Source organism: Rhineura floridana, chromosome 14 (assembly GCF_030035675.1).
Source record: "Rhineura floridana isolate rRhiFlo1 chromosome 14, rRhiFlo1.hap2, whole genome shotgun sequence".
Taxonomy (NCBI): Eukaryota; Metazoa; Chordata; class Lepidosauria; order Squamata; family Rhineuridae; genus Rhineura; species Rhineura floridana.
In genome coordinates this window covers 34,069,903-34,089,709 of record NC_084493.1, presented here as the reverse complement: position 1 = coordinate 34,089,709, position 19,807 = coordinate 34,069,903, and the positions used below count along the sequence as shown (strand labels likewise).

The window sequence follows — 19,807 nt, the reverse complement described above, 5'->3', positions numbered from 1 at the left end:
TTAGTGTTTACATTTATATCAGAAGAGGTGTGTGGGTTAAGGGGAGGTGAACACTCCACGCTCCTTTCCTTCCCTACATACCATGACTCCAAATGCTCTTTTGAGCAGCCTGGGTCTCTTCTGCATCAGAGCCAAGGTGAGAGAAGAGAAGCCAATGCCAAAGCAATAAAGGGTGCAAAGGGCCAAGGAGCAGGGAGAGGGTTCAGCTCTCCTCGCCCGCACTCCCCTTTCAACGCAATTATTAGACAAGCACACAAACCAGCCTCTCACTGTACATATTTATTTTATTTATTACATTTCTACCCCGCCTTTCTTCTCATGATAGAAACGCAAGGCGGCTTACATATGGTTCCCAGGCAGACTTCCATCCAGGCACTGACCAGACCTGACGCTGCTTAGCTTCAGCAGGGAGCTGGCCTCATGTGCCTTCAGACCAGAGCCTGGGATGTGATGTTTTACAGTGTCTTTAGCTTTTGTTTGCTGCCCTGGGCTCCTACTGGGAGGAAAGGCGGGATATAAATTTAATACTAATAAAGAATGGAGTGCAGAAACATGGCTGTCCCCGTCACGTCAAGTGAACCCTCAATGGTTTCTTTCCTTCTCTCCTTTTTACGCTGCTTGGGGGAAAGCTCAACGAGAGAGAGGGAGAGGCAGGCAGACGGCCCCTCAGTCCCTGGTGCATCCGCGCTGTGGCCGGCCTGCCTCCCTGTCACCTCACCTTCTCCCTCAGGGAGGCGGGGGGAGGGGAGGTAGGAGGAAGCGGGCAAGAAAGGCCACCACCGGGTGTGGCGAGTGAGGGGAGCTGGTCTCCTCTCACTTGCGAGCTTCTACCTTCAAAACCGAAGACCGTAAGCGCAGCCTTGCTACAGATTAGGCCGAAGGCCCATCTAGTCCACCGCCCTGTGCCACATTCACACCATACGTTTATTCCACTATTATTCCACTTTAAACAGTCATGGCTTCCTTGAAAAAATCCTGGGAAGTGTAGTTTGTGAAGGATGCTGAGAGTTGTTAGGAGGCCTCTATTGCCCCAGATAGTTAAATTCCTTGAGTGGTTTAACAAACAATCCCTCTTTCCAGGGAACTCCGGGAACTGCAGGTCTGTGAGGGGAATTGGGGTCTCTTAACAACTCTCAGCACCCTTCACAAACTACACTTCCAAGGATTCTTTGGGGAAAGCCGTGACTGTTTAAAGTGGAGTAACAGTGGAATAAATGTACAGTGTGAATGCAGCCACTGGCCAAGCAGGCGCTTCTGCGAAGCCTGCAAGCCGGACCTGAGCACAAGAACCCTCTCCTCGCTCGTGATCCACAGCAACTGGCATTCCGAGTATCCTGCCTCCGACAGTGGAAGGAATACAATCCCCTTTTCAAACTGCCCAGGTTGGCGGCCATCACTTGCAGGAGCAAATCCCAGAGATTGAACTCTGTGCCATGCGAAGAAGTCCTTCCTCTTCTCTTCCCTGAATCCAACATTTGGCTTCATTGGATGACCCCAACGAGAGGGGGAGAAAAATTCCTCTCTGCCCACTTTGTCCCACTGAGCTGCCTCAAACAGCAGAGAAGCAGGGCAGCTTTTAGGCAGGTGTTAGATGGCCTCTAGCCTTTGGCACGGCTCCCATTGTGCAGCATTATGAGGCTACGACTCCAATCCTCCCTGGCCGTCGGCCATGCTAGCTTGGGCTGATGGGAGTCTCAAGGAAGGACTGCGTCTCAATGGCAGAGCAGCTGTTTTGCATGCAGAAGGTCCCAAGTTCAGTCCCTAGCAGCTCTGGGGGGGGGGGAAGAGAACCTCTCTCTGAAACCTTGGAGAGCCGCTGACAGTCAGTGTAGGCAATACTGGGCTTGACAAACCATAAGAACAGCGCTTCTGGATCAGGCCATTTGGCCCATCTAGTCCAGCATCCTGTTCTCACAGTGGCCAACCGGATGCCAGTTATGGGAAGCCCACAAGCAGGATCTGAGCACAAGGACACTTTTGTCCCTTCCTGCGGTTTCCAGCAAGTGGGATTCAGAAGCAGACTGTCTCCAGCCCTGGACCAATGGCCTGACTCAGTGTACAGCAGCCTCTTAGGGGTCCCAAAACATCTTCAAGGTCCCAGCACCCTAACATACAGTCTTTCCCCGTTCCCCCTGCCTCTTTCCCCTTCACCTCGTGTCCCCGTGGCCAACTGCAACTGGACCTGTCCTCTTGTACTCTGGAAAGCACCACGATGCAGAGCCAAGGGGTGCAGAGCGGCCTTCCCCCACCTGCAAGCCTCCAGATGTTGTCGGACTCCAAATCCCATCAGCCCCAGCCAGCCCAGCCAATGGGCAGAGATGATGGGAGTTTGGGCCCAACAATATCTAGGGTGGCACAGATACACCATCCCTATCCCACAGAAACTTTGGACAATTTCATGGAGGATAATCGCAACTAGCCGCCACAATGGCTGTGTGTTACCTCCAGTATTTGAGACAGTGTGTCTTTGAATGCCAGTTGCCTGGGAACACAAGTGGAGAGAGGGCTGTTGTGCTCAAGTTCTGCTTGAGGGCTTCCCGTAGCCATCTGGTTGACCACTGTGAGGATGCTGGACTAGCCGGGCAGGGTTCTTCTTGTGTTTTTAAATGGAAAGATGATAGCAATCAGGACAAAACAATTTCCAGGGTTCTCAGCATGCTTTCCTGTTGTTGTTATGCGCCTTCAAGTCGATTACGACTTATGGCGACCCTATGAATCAGCGCCCTCCAATAGCATCTGTTATAAACTACCCTGTTCAGATCTTGTAAGTTCAGGTCTGTGGCTTCCTTTATGGAATCAATCCATCTCTTGTTCTGCTCCCTTCTGTTTTTCCCAGCATCATTGTCTTTTCTAGTGAATCATGTCTTCTCATCGTGTGTCCAAAGTAGGATAACCTCAGTTTCATCATTTTAGCTTCTAGTGATAGTTCTGGTTTAATTTGTTCTAACACCCAATTATTTGTCTTTTTCGCAGTCCATGGTATCTGCAAAGAGCTCCTCCAACAATACATGTCAAATTATTTTTCTCTTACCCACTTTTTCACTGTCCAACTTTCACATCCACACATAGAGATCGGGAAAACCATGGTCTGAATGATCCTGACTTTAGTGTTCAGTGATACATCTTTACATTTGAGGACCTTTTCTAGTTCTCCGATAGCTGCCCTCCCCAATCCTAGCCTTCTTCTGATTTCTTGCCTTCCTACCTAATGAAATCATCTCGATCCTGAAATATCGGGGTTTTCCTGTTGACTGTGTAAGTGGGGAAGGCCAAGCGCCCCATGTTCACCATGAGGACTGTGGAAAGCTGTCCTTGGCCGCCACTTCCTGCGTCTTCATCCTCCACTGGGTCAGTCAGAGAAAAGAGCAGCAGCACGCGAGAGAAGACAGCCCGGGGACCTCTACAAACCCGGATGGATTTGCCAGCCAGATCTTTCGCTCTGGGGACCAAGACAAAAGGAAAAGGAAAAGGAAAAAGTCAACAGCACCATTTTACAGTCTCTGCAACACCAACAGCACAATCGGATGCAGGCATGCTTGGCATGAACTGTGTAGAATGGCGCTTACTCTTTAGGAAGGGTGGATCTTGTGTTTTGTTTTAAAAAAGGATCTCAGCCCCCATCCTATGCTGTGTCTAGCACTGGGAATACCAGTTTAGCTGCAGCTGCTTCTCAAGCAGGTTACCACGCTGCTGGGGCTACTCAAGAGCGCTTTGGCCAGGAGTTGTCAACCTTTCTGAGCTCACAGGCACATTTGCAAATAGGAGAAACTGTCACGGGCACCACACACAAAGCAACCCATTCATTTGGCTGCCCCAGAATGCTTCTCTCAAGCCTAATTTCAGCCAGGGGAGGGCAGGGGAAGAGGAGCCTGTGAGCACACAGGTGCCTGCGGGCGCCATGTTGGCAAACACCAGCTTAGGTGGCGCTTCCTAGCATTTTATTTATTTCACTTCATTTGTAAGTCACTTCCCATAAAACATCCTGAAGCAATTAATAATAAAAACACTGATATTGGTGAGCTGTTCGCTGCAATGCAGGACTGGGGAACACCCAACTCCCATCAGCCCCAGCCAGCAAGCCAAGGATGCTGGAGGCTGGAGTCCAGCAACACCGGCAGGGCCAGCAGATCTTCTGAAACGGGAAACTGCGTGGGCTTAATGTTAGAATTAGAGATCCAACACGCTTCCATGGATAGAGAAACACAGGAAGCTGCATTATACCACATCAGACCCTTTGTCCATCTACCTCAGTATTGACCACACTGACTGGCAGATGCTGTCCAGGCTTTCAGACAGGGCGTCTCTCTCAGTCCTGCCTGGAGATGCTTGGGATTGAACCTAGAGATGGGAAGGCCTGGGGGGAAAAAACAGAAAAAATGGGGGGGGGACGACAGTTTTTCCTGGGTTTTTAATTTATTTTTCAGGGTGGAAACTGAAAAATTTGGGGGGGGAGGCAGTTTTTTCTGAACATGGGACTTCCGCATGCAAAGCAGATGCTCAACTGCTCAGCTATGGGCCTTCCCCCAAAACCATAGTTTGCACTTGGGGGGTGAGAGAGATGCAGAGGAAGATCCCTACTCAATTCCCTCCCTCACCCTGACAGCTCCCCAAAGCCTTGACCTCGCCCTGCCTTTCTGCTAGTGCCACCAAATGTTTCATGGGAACTCTGTGTCCACCCAACCCAGTATTGCCCACTCAGATTGGCAGCATCTCTCCAATTGGCTAATTGACGGGGATGGAGAACCTGTCGGCTTTCAGAGGTTGTGGAACTCTCCCACTTTCATCAGCCCCATCAGGCACCACAGTTGTAGTCCAGCAAGGGGTCCCCACAGAGAAGAATCTCTTGTAGCGCCTGCCGTCTGATCTTTTGTATGGGAGATGCCAGGCACATCGAACCCGGCTCCCTCTGCCGCTGAGATATGATCTCTTTCCAGTCCATAATGCCCTCTGTTAAATGGTAAGCTCTCCTCCAATGGCCAAATTCTCCTGCCCTTAATTGGCTCTTCCTTCCCCCCCCCCCAATTAGCCTTCCAAAACCTGGTGCCCTTCAGATGGTTTGCACTACAGTTGCCATCTGCCCGAGCCAGCAGGACAGCAGGCTGATGGGAGCTGTAGTCCAAATCATCTGGAGGGACCAGGCTGGGGAATGCTGAGCCACCTTCTTCCTCTCCCTTCAACTCCCTGCTCCTCCTCCTCTTCTACAGAGTCTTCATCTTGACCCCTTAAGCCTCCCCCTTGATGAAAGCTGAGCCAAGTCACTACATATTTTTCACGACACCATCCTTTCCCTCGTCTCTTTCTGCTGTTCTCCCTTTCCGCACTGTTGGAATTGAGATCGTATGCCCCTTGCAACCAGGTTCTCTTGGAATGGAAGCGGGCCATTTTTCCAAGGCAAACAGCTTTGGCAACTTTACTCAACCACAACAGAAATCTCAGGAACTGATTTCCCCCTCGCCTTGTGCCTTTGCATTCTCCTTTCACCCCCAAAATGCAATGAAGGTGAAGTGCTCAGATGCTCCTCCAAAACTGCACATACATCACCCAAGATAATTCCTCTGATTAAAAATTTGCATGTAGTTCAAGTGCAAATTACAAAAAGGAGTGTCTCTTGGGAGGTGCCTGCTGTCGTACAGCCGCTCTCAAAAACTGGGTTAGACTGAAGGGGAAAGCACAGCATTTCCTGAAGCAGAAAAAGAGAGGCTGTTAATCAAGACGAACCTGAGCAGCCAAAGAGTTGAAACTTCTGCAAAAAGCAAGCGCCTTTTGGCCTTTGCCCTTCTGCAGGCTTAAAAAGTGTAGGAATATATCACGGTGACATGTAACAGCTGCATGTTCTGCCAAACCTGAGCTGAAATCTCACTTCTTCCTTTTTTTGAAAGCATGTCCCAACCCTACATTTGCAAAGATATGCTGGAAACATCTGGGTACCAAATGGAAACAGACTGCCTTCAAGTCGATCCCAACTTATGGCTACCCTATGAATAGGGTGGTCATGGTAAGCGGTATTCAGAGGGGGTTTCCCATGGCCTCCCTCTGAGGCTAGTCCTCCCCAGCTGGCTAGGGCCTGCTCAGCCTGCCACAGCTGCACAAGCCAGCCCCTTCCTTGTCCGCAACTGCCAGCTGGGGGGCAACTGGACTCCTTGGGACTATGCAGCTTGTCCACGGCTGCACAGGTGGCAGGGCACGTAACCCCTGAGCCACTCCCTGCAGGGGTGATCTTTAGCTGACCCTTGACACCCAGGAGACACGAGTGGGGATTTGAACTCACAGCCTCTGGATTCCCAGCCAGGCTCTCCTCCCCACTGTGCTATACCAGCACATACACCACTGAAATCTCAGAAGCCAGAGCAGCTGTTGAATGAGGATCTCTGCTGCAGTGCTCTATAGCCAGGATCAGATCCTAGTTTGATGCCCTGACTTGTTTACCACCTCTCCCAAGTCTCCCAATTTCAGGCAAAACAGAAAAAAAATGTGGTTTACAACTAATCTTCCTCTTGTGCATGAAGGGGACTACACAAACCCAAAGTTTGTGCCTGTAGCGACAAACCATGGTTTCTTATTATGTGTGAACTGGGCCTACAAAAAGAAGAATAAATCAAACAATGTAGTAAACACTTGCAGAATCAATAATGCACTGAGCAGGGGTTGGACTTGATAGCCTTTTGGCCCTTTCCAACTCTACTCTTCTGTGATTCTATGAAAAGCAATGAGGCAAATGTAGTTAAATTGCATGCTTTACTCAGGTTGCAGAATCTAGTTTTTTCCGAGTGGCTCTGATACAGAATTCTGATTGTTGTCATTCATTTTAGCAGGGAAGCCAATCAAAAGCATGTTACCTTTTCAGAATCACACTTCCAATGCTAGCTGGGTTCCTGCTGAAGACTGAGCGCTGCTTTGCCAGCTGGAGGAAATCTTGCAGGAGTTGCTGTTTCTGAGCATTTGGGTTTGGGAGGTGGAAGGCTTTTCCTAAGGTTTTCAGCTCGGGGGCAGAAAGTAAGTCAAGCACCTCGGACAGGTCTTTTAATTCTGCCTCTGAAAGAGCATAGGGAAAAACAAGAACAATGCCAGTAACTCCCATATATTCTCAAGTCTTTTGCTACATAAAATTACCAAGAATGCCAGTCACTGTGTGAACTGCAATACAGGAGCCGCAAAGCAGAATCCTGTGCTTAAACCCTGAGGTTTTGGTGCCTTTTCAATTAGACATCCTCCCTCCTCCCCATATCACAAACCGTGCTTTGAATACCACCAATTTAAAAAGCAATTTGAAGCCCATGTAGGCAGAGACAGACTCATTTATGAAGAAGAAATCAACCAACAAGTTAGCCTTGACAGATTTTCTTTTGAAAAAGCTACTACATTTATATCCCATCTCGCCGCCATCATGGAACTCAAGGCGGTCTACATTTGGGGGTCAGGAAGGGTCCCAGGTGGTCTCTTATTCAGGCACTGACAACCCCCAGACCGGCTTAGTTTCAGCGACGTTGCTGCATCCTGTGCCCTCAATCCACACCCAAGGGCCTCTGTCCCAAAGCACAGCAGTGTCCACCACCAAGGGGAGGGTGACAGCCCAAGCAAGATGGAGACCAGGAGGCTTGGGGTTCTAGAACAGCCAGGAATGTAAGCAAGGCTAGGACAGGACCTTTTACAAGGGCCAAGGTGATGATTCAGGACCATGGTTAGCGGTCCTGCCATCGAGGCACAAAAATAAGATGTCCCAGCACTGTGCTAAAGCTAATAGCAGAGCTTTATGATCAGGATTAGGGAGTCAATATGATAGATACACACACCCCCGAATGCTGCATCGGGCTGGTTAAAGGGCTACTGCCTTTTCCCATCACTGTTGGCTTCTGCTAGGCGGCAGGGCTTCAAGCTGCAGGAACTGCTTTGGAGGAAACTCTTCAGGTCTTTCCTGAACCTGTGAGGAATCTGTGGTCCAGTCATTGGAGTCTGGTGGCACCTTCTCAGGATTCAGGGCATGAGATGCGGCCTCTGGTGTCAGAAGATCCCAAGTGGAGAGGACAAGGCAGCAGACCCATCTCCACCTCGGGTTTATTGCTACAGAAGGACTGAAGCCAAGAAGGACCCCTTCCCATTCCCAGTTACCTGATCCTTTGACTGGGGGTGCCAGGGGTTGAACCGGAAATGCTCTACATGCATAGTCTGCGCTCTACAACAGTCCCTTCCCCATAATTTAAGCCGCAAACTGGGCATTCTAAATATGTCCATGTCTTTCCCCCCTTGAAGATTTGGAGCAGGTAATAAGACACCAAAGGATGGTGAGGAGAGAAAAGAACACAAAACTGAAGGCTCTTCACATCCCAGGTCTACCACTATCTCTAGTGGAGAGCATGAGGGGTGGGGAAGGCCTGTCAGGAGTTTCTGGACTGTACCACTCCAGAAGATATGCAGGGAGGTTGCCTGTTTGAATGTTGCCCATACTTTACTTTCTTGCAGAAAAATTATGCTCTATCTCTCCCTGAGATACTATTTATTTATATACAAAGATGCTTTGTTTTTCCCTTTTTCATATGGGGCTGCTTTTATATATATATAAAATATATATTTTATATAATCCTGTTAGATCGCCTGGAAGGATTGGGAATAGGAGGCACTGTTTTACAGTGGTTCCGTTCCTTTCTCTCTGACAGGCATCAACAGGTAGAATTGGGGGATGAGGTTTCAGACCCTTGGCCCCTCACTTGTGGAGTGCCACAGGGTTCCATCCTCTCTCCCATGCTATTTAACATCTATATAAAACCGCTGGGAGCTATCATCAGGAGTTTTGGGCTGCGGTGTCACCAATATGCTGATGACACGCAGCTCTATCTCTCATTTAAGTTCTCACCGGAGTTGGCTGTGGAGACCTTGTCCAAGTGCCTGGAATCCGTGAGTGGGTGGATGGGAAGGAACAGGCTGAAGCTCAATCCTGATAAGACCGAGGTGCTACTTGTGGGTGACAGGGGGAGGTTGGGTGTTGTTGACCTGAAGCTTAATGGGGTGAGTTTACCCCTGAAGGATCAGGTCCGCAGCCTCGGGGTTGTTCTTGATTCCAAGCTGTCCATGGAGGCTCAGATTTCGGCAGTGAGCTGGGCAGCTTGGTATCAACTACACCTCATACAGAGGCTGCAACCCTACCTCCCTATTCATCAGCTCCCACTGGTAGTACATGCCCTGGTCACCTCTCGATTAGACTACTGCAATGCGCTCTACGTGGGGTTACCCTTGAAATGTTGATGTGTGAGCGTTGTTGCGTGAACAGCATACGTTACGTTGGAGTTAAGTTGAGCAAGAAACTTCACAGAGGCTTGAGAAAGGTTTAAGAGTCTTTACTAAGACATTACGGCCAAAGGCTTAAGAGAATAGATACAAGTAGAATTCTCCCCCCCCTTCAAGGTTAGAACTGCTTGCTTCAAAAGACACACACAGAAGAAGGAAGAACTAACAGCAGTTACAACTTTCCCAGCTGTTATCTCCCGTTACCATGACAACTACTGTCTGGCCTTGAATGAGCGCTCCCAGGCCAGCACAGCAGATAAGGCTGCTTTCCCATACATCTTGAAACATTTCAGACCTGATGAAAAAAACACATTGGTAGTAAGGCCTAGTAAGCCAACATGAAAACGGTCTGGAAACTACAACTGGTGCAGAATGCGGCAGCTCGGTTGCTTACAAACAGCCGCCGCCGCGATCACATCACACCAGTGTTATTTCATCTACATTGGCTTCCAGTTGTTTTCCGGGCCCAATTCAAGGTGTTGGTGTTAACCTTTAAATTCCTATATGGTCTCGGCCCAGTTTACCTGAAGGAGCACCTCCAGTACCACCAATTAGGCCGCCCGACTAGATCAGCCACACAGGGCCTTCTCTCAGTCCCACCAACGAAAACAGCTAGGTTGGTGGGGACTAGAGAGAGGGCATTTTCAGTGGCGGCCCCCACTCTCTGGAACTCCCTCCCGTTTGATCTCCGCCATGCCCCTTCCCTGGATACATTTCGCCGAGCCTTAAAAACTTAGCTCTTTGGGCAGGCCTTTGGGATCTCCGGGGTGGGCTAATTTTTCTGTGATTGTTTATTGTTTCTGTGATAATTGTTTACTGATTGCCCACATAGTTTTACGGCTGCATTAGTGTTGACTGCATTGTATTTTATTCTGTATTTTATTGAATTTTAATATGTACGTCGCCTAGAGTGGCTTCAGCCAGATACGCGACACAAAAATTAAATTTATTATTATTATTATATGAACATAATTGTGATTAACCAAACAGAGGTTTTTATTATATTAACAAAACGTTTCAGCTTCTGCCTTCATCAGCTGCCAACATACAAATGCTGTTCCCAAGGTGGCAGTTATAGAGCTTTGAGGATGGAATGCTCAGAGGGGCTTCATTTGCAGAAGCTAAGTAGTGGTGGTACTGTCCTCCAGGTTCAGCCCATGTGGTGCCAATGTGTTGAGAGTAAATCCAAAAGTTATAGCATTTCGCCAACTTCCTAATTTGCGCAGACTGTTGGTGAGAGCTGTGCTTAAGCCACCTATCACCAATCCAGGGCCTCATCCTTGTCACTCCAAACGCTGTATCACCTGTGTGTACCTCAGGGAGACAGCCACTTTTACAAGCACTAGGACAGGCAGGACATATTACATCAAACAGAACATCACCTGCAGGTCCTGCAATATAGTTTACATCATCGAGTGCAAAAGACCAGGATGTCATATCCAATACGTAGGAAAGACCACAACTGACCTACGCACGTGCTTCAGGAACCACAAGTAGGCAATTTTGACAAAAATAGTGGAGCAACCAGTTGCAAAGCATTTTAACATCGAGGGTCACAGCCTGTTGGACTTTTCCATTACAGCGATAGAGATGCCAGCAGATCCGGCAGCATTGACCAAAAGGGAGAACTTTTGGATATACTCTCTGGACACATTGGCACCACATGGCCTGAACCTGGAGGACAGTACCACCACTACTTAGCTTCTGCAAATGAAGCCCCTCTGAGCATTCCATCCTCAAAGCTCTATAACTGCCACCTTGGTAACAGCATTTGTATGTTAGCAGCTGATGAAGGCGGAAGCTGAAAAGTTTTGTTAATATAATAAAAACCTCTGTTTGGTTAATCACAATTACGTTTATATATATTTTAGGTGATTAACGGTTCCTTATAGGGATCCAGAGCAAGCCTGAGTGAAGTTCTGTTTGTTGCTTTAAAAACTGTCTTATATAGAGAGAGGGAGAGATATGCTAGGAGATGCCCTATTTCCCTCACAGAGCTACAAGCACCAGAAGAGGGGCTGACTGTTAAACCACTCCAGCCACTGGAGCACTGTCAGGGGAATAGGAGTCTCCTAATAATTTTCAGCACCTGTCAGAAACTACACTTCCCAGTACTCTTTGGGAGAAGCTGTGTCTGTCTAAAGTGAAATAAAGGTCTGGTGTGGGTGTGGCCCTGATTAGCCAAGCCATAAAGCTGTGAGTTTGGGTTTTAGAACACTGATGATTCTTACTGAGCACGCCCAACACTATAATAGACTTCAATGTTAACTTTCTTAAATTAATTAAAAATCAGCCAGGCATTTTTTTTAACTTTTAAACTGCAGAAGATGAAGGTCAAAGTATGGGGCAAGGTCAATAATAGGATCACGAGTACTCTGTGAACATGGCTGATTTTTAATTAATTTCAACACATTACGAGAACTCTGACAGAAAGAAGTCCAAAAGAGGTCTGGGTTTTTTCCTCTTTTTACACTTTGAACTCTCAATTCTCGCTGACTGTTTTTTGTATTGGCATGAAAATTTAGAGTGTTGTTAAGCAAGCATTTATGAGTACAGGACTGTAAGTTTTGTCACGTTTTGTTTTGAAATGAGTTTATGGGAAGCATCAGAATGGCATGTGGGATAATTTTCAATTTAACATTGCAGAATGCAAAAAATCCATGCTGGCTATATAATACCTGAAGTGGTGCAGTCCAGAAAGGAAACAACAACCTTATTTGTTGCCATGCAACCTTTAGTGGACCAACCTGAATGCAGGAATCCTACTCCAACAAGCTCTTTGATGACTGGCGAGAGATCCCCGGCGATCTCCACATATTCTATTTTGCTCATTTTTATCCAGTTCAGTTTGCGTTGGAAAAGCCTGACATATAACTTCTGACCGCTGGCTGCAGTTGGGCGATATACGGGGGGTGGGGGGTAGAAAGAATTCTCAACGTGCTTTCAAAGACCTGGATTGCATGGATGACTGTAACTTGCAAAATAACTGGAGACACATAGAAGCTTCTCTGTTAAACACACATTCAACCGGACATGATTAAAGCCCAAGTAAAATTCAACACATTTAACATATGATAAAACAAGGAAACTGCTCTGCAGGGGCTGAAAACCCTCCTGTGCTTGGGATTTCCAAAAAGTGGGGTTGCGTCACCACCAATCAGCTGATTGACTGCAAAGCCTGATTTCAGCAGGGCTTGGATTTCTGATCTTGAACTTCCAAGAGGAAGCAGAGCTCGCATGTGGCACTGAATTTAAAAGGCACCAATACAAACCCCACTTGCAAAGGAACAATAGAGAAGACACTTTAAGGCTTCAGCCCGGGTTGCAAAGGAAGGAAAACACAGACTGGAGATCCTGATTCTTTCCTCTGAAGTTCAGTCATCTGACACCATAGCAATGACAGTAATTGATAAGTGGGAGGCTCCGCCCACCTGTCAAACTGACTCGCAGAGGGTTGGGGAGCTCAGGATCCAGCCTGCCGGTCAGATCCTGTCCCCCCCCCCCAGTGACTAATATTTAGGCTGTTTTATTCACTGCCACCGGGGGTTTGTTACATCCTCCCATTCTCATATATCTGCTCTTTGGTTTTATATCTGATTGCAAATTTGCAATTTGTTTTTAAAACTGACATTCTATTGCTGCTTCAAAAAAAAATTTCAACTGGGAAGCAGGATAGAAATCTTTGAAATCAGTAAATGATGTGTAGTATTTATTTTGTTTGCACTGCTTGATAGATGCAATTTTTTTTAGGTCAGAGAAAGGCCATTGACCTACTCCCCTCCTGGCTGTATGACTTCCTTCTCTTTTCCTCTCAGGAGTCACAACAAAGAGAATTTCAAGAATCCTCCTATCTACCGGGAGAATAGAGGCCAGGTTGTCACTTCCCCAATAGGGCTGTGGAGCCTTTGAAGTTCTCCCTTTGATGCTTCCCAAGGCAAAACACCAGAAATCATGCTGATTTGACAGATTGTCATCCCTCTCCCTTCCCTTCAGTGATGGTGGATGAATTGGGGGTCGGGGAGAGAGACTATGCATTACTATCCCATTATTTCCTGATATTTTTGCTTGAGCATCACATTCTGCCATAAAAAATTGCTTAATTTTTACCTTGCTGATGTCGACACAGTCTTGCAAGTAAACACACAAAATCCAACAGCAACCCCACTTTTAACAGCCTACAAAACCCACACATAAGAGAGTGCATTAATAAGGGAAAATGTTATTTTCCAGTTTACAAAAGCACCCTGCTGGAGGAGATTCCTACTCATCATAGGAGACCAGATAACTCAGGTTGCCATCAGCGTACACCTTTGCCTGAGAGGAAGACCTACTGCACACGCATAGGACGGCAGCTTGAGCTACAAATCGAGATGCTGCCACTTCATAAGAGCCACCCTGCTGGATCAAACCAAAACTCCATCTAGCCCCACGGCTTGCTTCCCAAAGGGGTCATCCAGATGCCTCTTGGAAGCCTGCTTGAGGAAACTGCCTTATACAGAGACACACCATTGGTCCACCAAGCTCAGCAATATCTACACTATCAGTGGCTCTCCACTACCTAGAGATGCCGGGATTGAACCTTGGACCTCCTGCATGCCAGTCTTGCCTTGGGGTATGATGGCCTTCGATGACCCCCTCCCCCTCCAACTCAGTCCTCCTAATCGATAATGTGGAGAAAATAGTATCTGCATCCCTAATAGTAGTATTGCAAGGATACCGGCTGCTTGGTGAGGCTAGCACAGAAACCTCTCTGCTTAGCAAAGGCTAGGGCTGAAGAGGAAGAAAGGGCTCCTTGAAAAAATAAGTGGAAGCCTATTTACCCAGAATCAATCTCACTCTTTCTCTCTCCTACAGCCAAAAGAGGTCCCTGCGGATCACATAGAAGTCCAGCTTCCCAGCAGCCGAGACTTGCAAAATGGAAATTATTGCTCAAGTGGAGCGATAATGCCCTAGTGCAGCCTCTTTGCCAGGTGCTAATCAACAGCCCAACATCAAAGGTTCAGAGTTGGAAAAATAATATCAGCATCTCAGCAGCAGCCAACCAATTAGGGAGCACATACTTTAGGAAAGAGTTCAGCTACAGGTATTACATGTCTTCTGCATACAGCAAGCAAACAGCAGCAAATTCCTATTTTCTGCTTACTGCCTAAATCCAAACTCCACTAGATGTGCAGGGAACCAAGAGCCCGTGAGAGCCTGCCCATCCTCCCTCCCAGGAAAAACCATTACGGAAAGGGGAGACTAACCCAGCTCCATCCATCAGCCAAGAGCGGAGCAGCTATTCTAATGCTGGCTGGCCTTTTCCCTTTTGTATCGTGCCTATTGGATTGTAAACCTGCAGGAAAGAACTGTCTTGCTTTTTAATATACGTACAGTGCTTAGAAAATTTTAGGTGCTTTTTAAAAATGTGTTAAATAATGTTTATTAATCTACGGCACATATCCAATCCCCCTGCCCAACACTGACTTCAGGATAGTTGCTACCTGTTCCCTCGTTTATGCCAGAGGTTAGCGGCCGTAACCTCCAGCTACCCAAAGGTGGCACGTAGGCCAGATCCAGGAGGCAAGGCCCAATAGTGGCATGCTTAGGACCATCTTATGAGTTTATGGCAGAGGTGATATTTGAACTAGGAACTTCCTGGGGAATTAAATCTCTTAAGAGTCTAAAGACACAGCCTGTTGGCCAGCAGTGGGGAAGCTATTTTGGCCAAGCTGTGCCCCCCTGCCCTAGACCTAACTTCAGATATGACACCAGGTGTGGGGCTGGACTGAAAGGGGGCCTGCACTGGCACAGCCCTGGGCAGCTGATTGGCAGTGCTTGCAAAGCACCATGCCTTTGCCTGCACCGTCTGATTTCAAATTGTAATGTAATGTTAAATTTATTTATACCCCGCCTTTCGGCCAAAGGCCCTCAAGGCGGCTTATGAAGAGAAATAAACACAGATATAAAATACATCAATAAAGGCAAAACAATTTACAAAAATACCATATAATTTACAAAAATTAAAGTAAATAACAGATAACATTAATTAAGAAAAAATAACCAGGAAAGGCTTTGCATGAGCAAAATTGTTCACTGGACATCGTTGTGACATCAAGTGATTGACAGGTGGGCACTTGCCCACCCATCAAATTTGGCTCACAGAGTGCAGGGAAAATAAGGATCTGGACTACCAGCCAGATACAGCTTCTCCACCCCCTTCCCTATGCATACTAGTTCTCAGCTCTGAGAATAAAAGGATAGACAGGGCTGGTCTCTGCCCTGGCAGCTGATCGTCTGTGTCTGACAGCCACATCATGTGCCAGCAAGCATCTCTTATAAGGGGAGTTTTTTGCTCACATTCAGTTTGGCACCATAGTTGCCTTTCCCAGCCTGGTGGCTTCCAGATGCTGCTGGAGTGCAGCTCCCATCATCCTTGGCCATGTTGGCTGGGGTTAATGACAGACGCAGTCCAAAATATCTGGAGGGCACCAGGTTGGCAAAGGTGCTCTACAAAAACAGTGCCCATCGCATTCCTTTTCCCTGTTAGGTGCTCAGACCAACACAAAAGCAACACACCTCTGATCTGCAGATGTCAGAAGTGAAGTCCAAACAGCCACTCAGGCAACCCATAAAAGCCACATAAAACGGGGGATGAACCACTCTTGTGAGCTTTAATTGGCTCTCCAAGGTTTCAGGCAGGAGTCTCTCCCAGCCCTGCCTGGAGTCGCTGAAGACGGAACCTGGCACCACCTGCATGCGAGGCAGGTCCTCTGCCACTGAGCTACAGTCGAGATGACATCACGGAAATTAGTCTCAATGTAAGCATTCTGCTGCGGCCAACAGAACAGGCTGCAGCGTGTGCTTGGCTGCCTTGCGTGTGGGATCCCCAAAAGTTCATCCAGTTCCAATATGCCCACAGGCCCCAAAAGGTTGATGACGCCCCCATGTATAGGGTACCCCCTTCCCCACTTCCTTCAAGCTCCTCTGCAAAGCCCACATTTTCTGCAGGGTCCCCTCTTCCCAACTGCAACCAGGCTTTCGGTTTGTGTAACTGAGCCTGAGCACATTCCTCCCACTCTCTCTTCCGCGGCTACCTCTTTCACTTTCCCTATTGTCTACTTTAGATGGTAAGCTCCTTGCATGCAGGGACCTATTTTGTCCTACGTAACTGCGTTAGATGCCAAGTGCGATGGCATGATACAACAGCAACAGACTATTGCCAGCACATAACTCCAGTGCTCAAAAGCTTGCACTGGCTGCCCATACACTACCAGGCCAGGTTCAAGGTTCTGGTATCCATTTACAAGGCCTGTAACAACTTGGGTCCAGAATACCGCAAGGATTGCCTCATCCCTTATATCCCTGCCTGCTCACTATGGTCTTTAGGGGGAGTCACTATTAGTGCCCCCCATGGCTCAGATGCACAGCTCGTACTGTGCATTCAGTATTGCGGGCCCAGTTTTATGGAACCCCCTCCCAGATGAGGTCAGACAGGTCACCTCCCTGTTAAACTTCCAGCACATACTGAAGACTTTTTTTTTTATTCCAGCGGCATTTTAACTGAAGTCCGATTCTATAGTTTTAGCCAATTTATATTTGCCCTGTAGTGTATTCCTTGTACACTTTAGAGACTATTGTCGTTATATAAATTGTCAAAGCAACCCAGTGGGGTTCTGCAACCAAATGTTGCAGCGTGGAGTGCTTCTGTTCAGGGATTCAGTCACTTCATTTCATCCACCTGGTTTTCTGCGGTCTCCCCATCCCTCTCCCCCAGTGCCCTCTAAGCATATTCAACCCTCATTGAGTTTTTAGAGGGGTAGGGGTCAAAACACTGGCACCCAAACCCAGCTACATTAAAATATTGGATTTCTAGGGGTCTCTCACATCCATCCCTGGGGACATTTAAAAATAGCTTCTCAATGTGAACCAGGAAATGATGTATCCAGACAATGCGGTGATTCCCTCTAGCTTCTTTAATATCTGTGTGGCTCTTTTTCCACCCCCAAGTTACTCCCCAAAACCACCCTTTTGGTTTTCAGGGTCCATTCCCCGCCCCCCGCCCCCATCAAGAATCAGTCAGCATTCTTCAGGCACTGAGCATGCTCAGTCCTCAATGGGCTGTTTGGTGAGGGCCCTCCCAAGTGTTTTTTCCCCCTAAAGGTTTTTTGTACCCCTGCAAACCTTGCTGTTACCTCAGGTCTGCCAAGCCCTCTTACTTGTGCTGTGTGGTGTGGTTTTGACAAACCAAGCAGAAACAGTTGAGGGCTTGACTGAGATCAGTATTCATGTACACAATATGATATTAGGAAATAAGCTACCTGAGAGCTGGTAGAACTTAGCAATGGCTTCCAAATCGTGCTCATCAAACAGCCTCCGATCATCCTCATTCTCCAGCACAGCCTGCAGGACCATCAGAAAATTCCGGAGATAATATGGTTGCCCTTCCGAGTCCATCTCAGGGCTGGGTCCATTGAGGACCGTTTCTAAATTGCTGCTGCTGCTTGGACTCTGAAAACTTACGTCTTCTAAAGGTCCCAAACAAATACCAATCACTTCATTTTTTAACTGTCTATGAACTTCCATGGGAAGTACGTCCTTGTCACCTCCCACAGAAGAGACATTTTGCATTTGATTGCAGGACGTCTCTTCTGCATTAGACAATGGAACCTGCTCACCACAGAACAGATCTCTGGTTTTCAAATCAGCGGCTGAACATACTACAAGCTTGCAGAGGTCGGAAACTGGGTCCTCCTTAGGAGTATTTTGCTCTTTGCTGCCTGCTGTTAGCGGCTCAAGTTCACTCCAAGCACAATGACTGAATGGAAATGACCCTGGAGTAGAACCATCAATTCCAACAGAGAGTGTTCCTGTGTCACATCCCCGCATGAGGCTCAGAGTTTCTTGTTTGCTTGTTACACCTTCTTTTGAACTCTGTTGCTCCTGAAACCTTGAAAAAGGCAAGCAGTTCTCTTTCTGGGAGCCATCCTCAGAAGTGGGGCCTTCTGGGTGCTTCTCTATGGAGCTCACAGGCACATCTTGAGTTGGGCTGGTCACAGCATCCTGAGACAGTAAGTTGTCACCCTCAGCACGGCGTCTCCTGGACAATTTGGTTGACAGACTTCCCAGGGAGATATTCCTAACTACATGAAGCCTCAGCTTGCCATCAGCCAGCGCTGGACCACTGCCCTTCTTAAAATAAGGGCTTGCCTCTCCCCCTACTTCCAGTTTTGTTGCAAAGTTGCCACCTCCTGGCTTCTTCTCTGGAGTGGAAGCATTCTTTGCAAAGTACAGACTGGAACTACCGGGAATGTTTTCAACTGATGGGCCTGCATCCACATCAGCTGCCGAATCATCCAGAATCACATCATCATCGCGGCTCTTTTGACACACTTCATCAATATGCTGATTGATGCCATACCTTGGTACCATCTGCCCACACAAAGGGCAGGCAATTCTGGCAGGGGGAGCATTATTAAAAAATGAAACAATTGAGGAACGGGTGGGAGGCAAAGGCAATGCCTTTACTGCAGCTATTCCAGGCTTCCTACTTGCAGATTTTCTCTTGCTCTTATTGAGGGCTGAGCTTTTCCGAGGCCTTTTATGTCCTGGGAACTCATCTTCTGCCATTGCAGGAACCCAAGGCACGGTGAACAGAAGAGTCACTCATTTATGCAAACAAAAAACCTCTTTGTTTCAGCTTGTCAATCATTTTCCTCTCCCTTGCCTGTAAAAAAGAGTAAGTGACAAGAGAGATGTTTTCCATTTTGCTGTAACAATAAGAAAATTTTCACAGGTGTAGACTTATAAGCTAAAGTGTTTTGCTATCTTATTTATCACATTATTATCCCACCTTTTTTCCTAGGAGCTCAAGGTTACTTGTATTTCTCTCAATTTATCATCACAACATCCCTGTGAGGTAAGTTAGGCTGAGAGCTGGCAGCTGGCCGCAGGTCACCCAGTAAACTTCATGGCTGAGTGGGTATTTGAACCCAGGCCTCCCTAGTCCAACACTCTAAACACCACACTGGCTCTAATGAAGGACATTTAAAATCCAACTAAGTCATACCCAGAGTCCATTGATTTCAACGTGACTTAATATCGGTATCACCTACAATCAATAGAGCCACTGATATTATCATTACGGTACATTAAAGGATTCAGTAATGATGCAAAATTTAAGCTTGGTTGTTAATTTTTCCAGATTTTCATCCAAACTGGACTTAATGTAGAAAATGATCAAGTTAGTAAAATTAAGTAAATTTAGTTAGGTGATACACTGGGACCAATAATTTTAGGTGAGATTATCTTTGTTTGCTAGAGTCAGTTTCCTGTTTTTGTTTCAACCCCTTTGTTCTTTTCTCTTGTTGATACCAAACCAAAAAACACGCAATGTATTCTTACATATTCTTCTACAGCTGCCCTTGGCTTTTTTTCCGATTCGACTCTGCAAACTTTTAGATTCTAAGTACCTCAAGACATGGAATCATATTTTGCTTAGGTTTTGTAAAATGGGATGGGTTGGAGAGAAAACTTCAGACTTGATTGA

At 47.2% G+C, this 19,807-nt stretch overlaps 1 protein-coding gene across 4 annotated transcripts in view; it reads right to left on the bottom strand.

Annotated features, from left to right (window-relative positions):
• The window catches only part of FAN1 (FANCD2 and FANCI associated nuclease 1), a 37,591-nt gene that overhangs the window by 16,601 nt on the left and 1,183 nt on the right, over positions 1–19,807 (bottom strand). For 3 of the 4 annotated variants that reach the window (XM_061596003.1, XM_061596006.1, XM_061596004.1), the window contains exons 2-5: positions 17,580–18,985; positions 12,027–12,167; positions 6,837–7,032; positions 3,206–3,439 (exon numbers count right to left, since the gene is read on the bottom strand). In XM_061596003.1, coding sequence (XP_061451987.1) covers positions 3,206–3,439; positions 6,837–7,032; positions 12,027–12,167; positions 17,580–18,888 — 1,880 coding nt within the window. In that variant the 5' untranslated portion in view covers positions 18,889–18,985. The remainder of the gene's footprint in view (positions 1–3,205; positions 3,440–6,836; positions 7,033–12,026; positions 12,168–17,579; positions 18,986–19,807) is intronic. The other variant, XM_061596005.1, reaches the window with a different exon arrangement.